Here is a 9,621-nt window from a genome sequence, read left to right on the forward strand (position 1 = left end):
TGGTAAGATCTAGTAATAAGTATATGTTTAATATGTATAATTTTCTATGTAAGCCATATTGTATTTCTCACCGGTCACCAATAATATTGGACTCGTAGATAGCAGGACTAATCAAAGGCGAATTCTGTAGTTGTAAGTAATTTTTAGATTAGTTATCCATAGGGCATTAGATTAAGCATAATTTACCGCTAAGCAGATTTTAGGATTAACCTATTTTATCATAAAACGCAATCGATAAACTCTTAGATCTTTAACTTTGGACTTTTGTTTTCTTTTGGTCGGTTTTGTTTTTATCCTATTAGGTTCTACTCACACAAATTGACAATACGCTGAAGCGGTCACTCCACAGTGCCTGTGCTGACCACAAGGACGCGTTGTTGTTGATTGGCAATACTATTAAACCTCAGAGGTGAGCGCGTAGGCCTAATAGGGTAGGCCAACACTCCCTCCAGGGTACGCCAACTTCCGGTTGGCTTACGACTCGACGCACTGAACATCTAGCACCGCTAACTTGGCGACCGGCCGTTCGTAGATACCAGTGGCAGTTTGTCCGGTCGCAGACCGGACTTGTCCGTCCCTTCCAGGATTTGTATTGATGATTCTTCCTCTCGGCCAGCAGCTTCGAGGCATCTTGGGGTCAACGATGATCACGATATTACCCGTGGCGATGGGTTTCACAGACTGGAACCATTTGGATCGACGAGTAACTTCAGGCAAATAATCGGTAAGCCACCGCCTCCAAAAGAGATTAGCCAGGATTTGCGAGGTACACCAGTGCGACCGATTTGGTATTTCTGTCGTAATTCGTTTATCACCGTTTCGTGGTTTTGATGGTGGTATTTATTGTGGTAATGCGATATTATAAGGGTAGTGACGTGGTGTTTGCGTGGTAGAATAATGGGTTTCTTCGCGTCTTCAGTAGCGTATTGGCAGGCTGCGATACGGGTTCTCATTCGGATAATACCGCGTTCATCCAGCCATGGAGTCATTTTATACAACGAACTTGATCTCAGAAGCGTCGTTATGCTCCCTCCATTTTGTGATGAATTTTGTAGGATGGAGAACTCCTCGGGGAAACATTCTTGCTGCGCGAGACGGATCAAGTATGCTTCAGCGGCGCGTAGTTCACTTTCGACGAGAGGGCCTCTGATTGTTGGCTGTTGTCGTTTTTTGAATCGGCAATTTGTTGGGAACCGCAGTACCCATGCAATTATATTTCTCAATCGCTCCCAGTCCGAAAAGTCTTCGACGCAGACAACTGGTTCCAAGAATTTGAGGTGAACAGCAAGGCTTGCTACGAGTTCAGCATCTGTGGATTTGCTTCTGATGTTTGACTTAGGCCACATGTCTTCAGCCGTCCATAGGAAGTCAGGTCCATTAAACCACCTACTCTCCAGGGACAAATCAGGTTTCGCATCCCACTTCGTGCCATCATCAGCAACGTTCAGCTTGCTTGGTACATATCGCCATTCGTGTGCTTCTGTAGCTTCCAAGATCTCCGTTACTCTGAATCCAACAAATTGCGTGTATCGTCTATGGTCGGAGTTGATCCAACATAAAAAATCTCTTGAGTCCTACCAATAGAACTTATTCGTGATGCGTATACGAAGCGTTTCAACAACCGTTCGAGCGAGACGTGTCCCTATAATTGCTGCTTGCAACTCCATTCGAGGGATCGAGGTCAGCTTTAATGGTGCGACCCTGGTCTTAGAAGTAACGAGTGAACAGTAGATTTTTCCCTCTTTGACAAAGCGATGAAAACATACAGTTGCCATTCCATTTTTCCCAGCGTCTACAAAAGTATGTAGTTGTACTTCATCGGCTTCGGTGAATGGATATCTGACGCTGAAGCATCGAGCGATCTGAACGTTCTCGACTTTTGGCAAAACTTTCAACCAAGTGATCCAATCCGCGAATGCATTATCCTCTATTTCCTCGTCCCAGCCTATACGGGATCGCCAAATATCCTGCAGTAAGGATTTTAAATATGCTAAAAAGTGCACTCATCGCGCACCCAGTGGGTCAAATATAGTCATAAGAACTCGCAGAACCTCACGTTTAGTGGGACGTCGCAGGCCTTTCAATAGAGCTATATCGTAACGAGTCCAACCGACCTTGTAGGTGAATACGTCGGATGTTGTGTTCCACCACATTCCTAAGACCTTCTCCGTAGACAGTTCTGACGATAGATCGAGACATTTTTCTTCCGTGTTGACTTCTTGCAATGCCGATATCACTTGCTTGGAGTTGCTGATCCAGTTCCGAATCACAAATCCACCTTGCGCGTGAATGTGCCTAACATTTCTGGCAGTCTGTATAGCTTCGTCCTCCGAAGCGACACTGATCAACATGTCATCAACATAATGTGACTTTGTAATGGCTTCGTATGCCGCCGGATACTCACTTCTGAAACGCGTCGCATTGACGTTCTTTACGTATTGGGTACTACTTGGAGAACAACACGCCCCAAACGTCATTACTCTCATTACGTATACTACGAGATTTCCCTGCTCATCCGTCCAAAAGAAGCGTTGATATCGTTGATCTTCCTCGCGAATTAGCACCTGATGGAACATTTCACAGATGTCTCCAGTTACTGCAACAGGGTGCATACGAAAACGAAGTAGGATCTCGAGAAGAGAAGAAAGTAGATCCGGGTCCTTCAGTAAAACAGAATTCAGTGATTTCCCGTAAACTTTGGCCGCTGCGTCCCATACTAGTCTCACTTTTCCGGGTTTGTTCGGATTCGTGACTGGGAATACCGGAAGAAACCAAGTTTTGCCTGGCTGGCCCTTGACTTCGTCGTCGGAAAGCTTACGAATATATCCTTTTTCAGTGTTGTCTGTAATCTTCTGTTGAAGAATCTCCGCAAGTCGCTGATCTTTCGCCATACGTTTTTGTAAAGACTGATGACGTGATAGTGCCATTTCTTGGCTATTGGGCAGACGGATGTCGTCATATCGAAATAGTAAACCGGTTTCATAACGTTCACCGTTAAAGCGTGTATTGGACTCTAGAAGTGACTGAGCGCGTTGGTCTTCAGACGATGAAAGCACCTTAGCTGGCTTTAAAACTCCAAGACTGTCCAAGGAAAAATACTCCTTCATGGCTTGATGTAGATCTTCGTCAGATTCATCACTACACGAACGTACATGGAACGTATAATGGAACATATTCGGTGTTTCCCCGGTACACAATCCTCCGCATACAGTCCATCCTAGCCGTGTCTTCATTGCGATCAGATGACCCAATTCACCTTCGCGGCTCTTAAGGGTGAGCCCTAGCTGGGCATGCTTCATACCGATTAGAATACGCGGACGAGCGTCTTGGTATGATTCAATTGGCAATCCCTTGAGGTGAGGTTACAGACGTACAAGTTCATTGAGATTTAGAGTTTGATGTGGCAGCATTAACTAGTTCACTGTTCGTACATCCTCTAAATAAAACTTCTTGGCTTCGTGATGTTTCGCAGCAACGTGAAGCTTGACGATATGGGAATTTTTCTCGTAGCGTTGAGTTCCTCCAGTCCAACGCAAGCAAAGTGGACTCGGTTTTCCACCTAGTGTCAGTTCGTCAGCCAGTTCTTGATCGAGTAGTGTTAGAGCGGATCCTTCGTCCAAAAACGCGTAGGTAAGTACCTTCTTTCCAGGACTTGACAGCACTACTGGGAGATAACGAAAAAGCACAGAGCTTGATGTCGTCTGATGTGTGTTGCAGCCGTGTCCAAAAGTACTAGCTGGGGACAGTACGTGGTCTTTGCTCAGAGGTTGGATCTTCTCTTTCTGGTCGTTGTGTAGTAATTCGTGATGTCTATATGTGCATCCGTCTTTACCGCATGGTTTGGCCTTGCAGTTTCCTTTGTGTTGGCGAAGGCACGTGCGGCAAAGTCCGAACTCTCTGACTACCGCCCATCTGGAATCCCTGGAGAATTCTAGAAAGCGCTTGCACTTGTCCGCAGATTTGCAATTCCCTTTGCAAACTCGGCAAGTCTCCTTATTTGGTGCTGGTGTGAAAAGTACTGCCGCTTTGGGGGACGTATGAAAATTCGTGTCGTGTGGAGTCTCGGAGTGCGTATTGAGATAACTGTCTCCTTTCTTGTTCCGCCGAGTATCGTTGCGGTTTGGTTTTGTTTCCAGCGATACCGTAGGAAACGTTACAGAACTTGCTGCTTCTGCAAGGGTAAACACCCATTCACTGAAGGTCACCAGGTTGACCGTGTGAAACGTCTTCCGATGTTGAGCCCAGTTCAGCTTGAGCGATGGTGGTAGTTTACCGACCAACTGATGTAACAAAGCAACGTTGTACATATATTCCTCCAAACCACATGATTCGACTGTCGCACAAAAGTTCTGCACGCTCACTGCGAAATCTACTAGGGTTTCCAGTCGGTCCTCACGAATCGCCGGTAAAGAACTTATCTTCCCAATCAGCGAGTGAACGATGACTTCTGGTTGACCGTACAACGTTCTCAGTGTGTCCATAACTCCTTGAACGTTTCCGGGATGCATTAGTCTGCATTTAACAGCCTCGTAGGCTTTCCCCTTCAAACTTCTTTGCAGCCGAACTAGATTCTCTTCTTCCGTGAATCCACACATAGCTGTCGTGCTATTAAACATGGATAAAAAGATCGGCCATTCTTCCGGATTGCCGGAAAATGTAGGCAAGTCCTTCGAAACTGCCTGCCGTGCTGCAATCTGAGAGCGTGATAACTGAAACTGGTTGTAGTCTTCTTCAACAATCATAGAGTTCTCTGGCAAAATCTGAACGTTTGTAGCATTTGTAGTGCCAATAGCAGGCCCACTGGGGTGAACCATCTCGGGTTGAACTCGCGTCGACTGAGGTAGAGTATTGGACTAAACTGACCTGACTGTCTACGCACTGAATCTCGGTTATGGTTATCTGATTCAAGATTCTCCTGAAGGATGTTAGATTGTAACGCAAGAATTTGTCTGGAAGGCTTTTGACTTTCAGATTGAATAGTGTTTGTTAATGGTTGTTCACGCAAGCGTTTTTCTAGTAGTAACTGTCGTTCCCATAGTTGGTTGATGCGGTCTTCGTTCTGTTGTAACCGTTGCTTTCGTTCATGCAGAAGTTTTTCTTGATACAGTTGTTCTTCACGTTGCAGCTGTTGATGTCGTCGGAATTCTTCTTCATTCTGCAACTGTTTTTGCCATTGCTGCTGCAGTTGCTGGTGTTGCAGTTGTTGCTGTCGTTGCTGCTGTTCTAATAAAACTTCTTGCTGCTGATTCGGTTCCTGCTGTGTTTGTTCTTTTCGATTGTCCACTTGTTGAGCTTGTTGCTGAGTAGCAGGATCAGATGAACGTTTATCGGTTTCCAATAGTGCCTGACTGGAAGACTCAACCCATTCCTCTACTCGACTTCTTGAAACGATAGAACCGGAACACCGACTCGACCCTTTTTCTTTAGCCAAGTTTTTCAGAATTTTATATTTTTTATCTAGAAACTCCTTGTGCTTTTCTGCCTTCGCCAGAGTAGCCACTCGTTGGCGTTCTTCTTCTTCACGCTGTTGCTTCTCCTCGAAAATTCTTTCTTCCTGCAACTTCAAGAGTTCTAATTTAGCACGATTACGGACGGATCTCTTCGACGATGAACATGACACTTCTGAAAATGCCCTTTCTAGCTCGATTGTAGGAACTCCTTCAACTGACGGTGCGAAAACTATTTCTTTCTGTTGTTCATTGCGTAAACTCGACTGATGAATTTCTTTCGGCTTCTTCAACAGCACTGAATCGGACTGTTTCGACGACGACATTGGTTCTGACTTCTTTTTAGGTGGACATGTCTCTGTAGGTGGACAACTTTCCATCGGCTTGGAGGACTTTGATGGCTCAGAGTGAATCGATGCTTTGTCATGCGATGAACAAGTAGGTACTGCTGTTGTGGCTTTCTGAACAGAGGACGTACGTTTGGATTTTGACTCCTTCTTGGCATCCTTCGATGTTGATTGTATGTTTGAAGTTGACGTAGTTCGCTGGAACCCTTTTGCAGTCATGCAGTTGGTACATCTCCAGCTCTGGTTGGCAACTTCATCTGTTACTCCCACACAATCGTAATGATGCCATCCGTTGCACTGATCACATTGCTGTTTTCTCCATTTCATCCGTCACTACCATCTTATCGCTTCCATCATTCTTCGAATGTGCGCCCCTGCTACCATCGGACTTAGAACCACGGTTTGACATGCTCACGAATCGATTAATTTCGTTTATAAACGAAAATTATATTTTGTTGAAATTAATTCAACGGGATTCCAAAATTATAATTCTCCAATACGGAAATGAATAATAAAGAAGAAAAACACTTTGATCCGTAATTTATTTTATTAATAAAGAAAGAGAGAGAGAATATAATTTTCCTGTCGGAAGACATAATTGTAAGCAAATATAAATAGTTATTTCCATTACATGATTACAAAATATTCTCACAACCGGGAGCCAACATAATACTGTACTTTAAGAGAGTTGTTAATATTCAAAGCATCTAAAATGTTGTCTAACAGGCCAGAAAGCACAAACAAGCCAGGTTATGAATGTTGCTCTGACCGCGAAAATGGAACAGACTTGTTGGGTGTTGAACTGGAACGTGTCGAGAGCCCCTGGTTGGTAGAAGAAACGCGTACACGCATTGGTATATTCACAGCACTTTCGGTTCGAGATTTCATCATTGTTTTGTAGATGGTTAACTTCGTGTGACGGCGAACTTTATTCGATCGTTCCCCGGAGTCCATGGTCCTTAAGATGATTGACCTTTGGAGCCTCTTCCTCTCATGTTTTCGAAGCGTTCATGACAACACTTGTCCGTCGAACTTCAACAGATCCGTCATTCTATAGAAAGGTCGTGCAACGATGTAAATGTCATCGACGAAGCCAAAAAACTGAACGAACATCTTAGAGATCATGAACAGCTGTCGTATATCTGTTCCAGCAGTACTTCTTTTTCCTTCCATTCGTCGTCGGGTCTAATTTCTTGGGGCAGGGGACATTGGTGGTGCCGTAGTTGTAGGTACGGCTCTTAATCCTCAACTTGCACTTCCCATGTTAATCGTCTGCTAACCAATCACACGACACCTAGCACTACAATCCTGATTTCAAGCTTGTTGGTGGTGCCACAATTCATTTCATTTATTCATTATTATCTATAACGTAAGGACAATCCTTTTCAATTGCTACAATTAGTTTAACTGAGCTTAAATTCCACGTTTCTGTGGTATTTAGAGCCTCGCAGACTACAGACTTTTGTCGGTCGATAGATTGTTCGGATGACTTAATCAGTATGGAGCGATATGCATTTGCGCACACTACACCGGATCAGTACCGGCCGATAAAAAAATTTGATAGGCTTCCCGATTGCATTCAAACTATTCGTTCGGTCAACTATCGGCCGTCCGTTTAATCAGTACTCTCTCGCATCGATTTACGCACACACGACGATTGTTTAAAGCCGAATTCGCTCTCAATTTGCTCTCAATTCGCTCTCAATGTTGGCATCCGACATACGTGCCGTGCGAATTACTGAGAATAGAATGCACCCAATGCTCTCAGTATCTCTTTTTGATTTTTTTCACCGTTCTCTTCTCCGTTGTCAAACACAAATAAAATAGGGCTCTTGTTACACATACATGCAAAGCATCTGTTGGGCAAACATCATTTGTTTACATTCGTAGCTTCTATGCAGCAGAAGCGTATTCTTTATCAATCGACGTTCTTGTAGATGATTTAAGGTGAAGGTGGAAGCTAGCCATTGTAGTAGTATAGGTAAAACCACGTGTAAAAATGGGGTAATAGTGTTTGTGAGAGAAGAGCAAAGCACATGTAAATAGATCAATTCACTTATCAGACTGTGTGGCGCTTCATTGACACGAGTCTTTGAATACATTTGAAAAAAAAAATAACAATTCAATACTGAAGTTAAATGATTGAACGATATGTTCCGATGAACCATGCCAATTGCAAACATAAATATATAGAAGGGGTATTTTTGCGTGACATGTGCAAATTTATAACACATGCGAATTGGGGCTCTTTTGATATTAACAAGTTCTACCGCATAGTAACTCGATGCTGATAATTCCTCAATATTTTCCTTCGTTGGTCGTATTGTTTTCACATATTCACGTTGGAGAACCTTAACCCTTCTCTTCGTTGGCTGAGACATTTTGATTGAATGTAATACTTTTCCGTTTATTGTTTTTGAAAGCATAGACAGCCGTGGCAGTGTTCCGAGCTCTGCAATACAATTTTCTTACCCAATATTAAAGTTGCTAAAACTTACATTATAGACCCATTAAACGTAAAAATAATGATTGTATTGATATCAACACTATTTTATTCTATTGATTTTCATGACATGAATGTCTATGACGGAATAACATTTTATTGAGTGGTTTTGATAGCTGTTTCGATGATGTTGTCTGGCATCAGTGTCGAAAAAATAACGATGCTTTCACCAATACAAACAAAACCATTGCCGAAGATTGAAAAATGAAAATTTAACTTTCAGAGCACTTGCTCGAGTTTTCCGACGTTTTTCACTATACAGTGCGACAGCAGATGAAAATTTAATATCTTGTGAGTAATCGATTAGATTTTGGTTGATATTACTTCATGGGAAGTGTGCGAAAACGATCTTTTTTTTCACATAGTTTCGCGCAATTATTGATTTTCGGGCGAGGGGTGAGGGACGGAGATGAAAGAAATGAGCGCCATTGTGGCAGCCATTTGTCGCTAGCTTCCACCTTCACCTTAAATATAGTTGCGATCTTCCTATTAGTGCGAAATATTTCATAGAACTAACATGAACTTTGTGAAACAATTAGGCAAGCTAATTACCGAACAAGAGCTTTTGTGTGACGCATATTGCTTAATTTACTAGCACCTATTTCGCGATGTTCATCGAACGACTTTCCCACTAGATTTGAATCGAACAAATTACAGGAAAGGATTATCAGCATGTTCGGACCTAGATTCAAGACACAGAGGCTCGAGCTCACGTTCGAATGCTTCCTTGTATTTTCCATGAACTAGCCAATTGATGGATTTTTTTAGAATTTTCCACGCGATCGTTATATATAAAAATCGTTAAATCGGCAACCAATTGATTACTGTAGGAGATGAGTAACTCTGCAGAATCTGGATAGGTTGAAACATATCGAAAACAGCAATTGAGGGCAATACGTAGACGATCCAATGCCATTATAGATGCATTGCAGGAACACATCACCATATATGAACTGTGTTAACAATAGTCTGGGAACAAAGACCAAGTTGCGGTGGACTGTATATTCGGGAACTTCTGAGCTCGGGATCAATTGGCTGAACGGGTGGAGCTCTCGTCGGGCATCGTAGTCGGATGCGGATTGATTCGCTGGAAATGAAGTTTTGAGAAAGGCTGAAGACTCTTTTGGAATAATTGCAGAGAAGAAAGATGTAGGAACACTTTTACTCTAACACGTGTATTTCTTTCTATCTCTACAACTCTTGTTTCCTCGTGTGTGGTTCGGTTGCTTCTTCTTCTTGTTTCCGCCGATGTTGTCGGCACGGTGGTCGATAGAGATGTGCCATCCGCTCATGAGCTGTTCCGAAGAACCGACTCTTTGAAGTG

The 9,621-nt window shown here is 43.1% G+C and overlaps 1 protein-coding gene across 1 annotated transcript; it reads right to left on the reverse strand.

Moving 5' to 3' along the window:
• Positions 1 to 4,738: 4,738 nt before the first annotated feature.
• Positions 4,739 to 6,121, reverse strand: LOC129766551 (putative uncharacterized protein DDB_G0268364). Its single transcript, XM_055767124.1, has one exon. The coding sequence runs from the start codon at positions 6,119 to 6,121 to the stop codon at positions 4,739 to 4,741; it is 1,383 nt and encodes a 460-aa protein (XP_055623099.1).
• Positions 6,122 to 9,621: the final 3,500 nt, after the last annotated feature.

Source organism: Toxorhynchites rutilus, chromosome 2 (assembly GCF_029784135.1).
Source record: "Toxorhynchites rutilus septentrionalis strain SRP chromosome 2, ASM2978413v1, whole genome shotgun sequence".
NCBI lineage: Eukaryota > Metazoa > Arthropoda > Insecta > Diptera > Culicidae > Toxorhynchites > Toxorhynchites rutilus.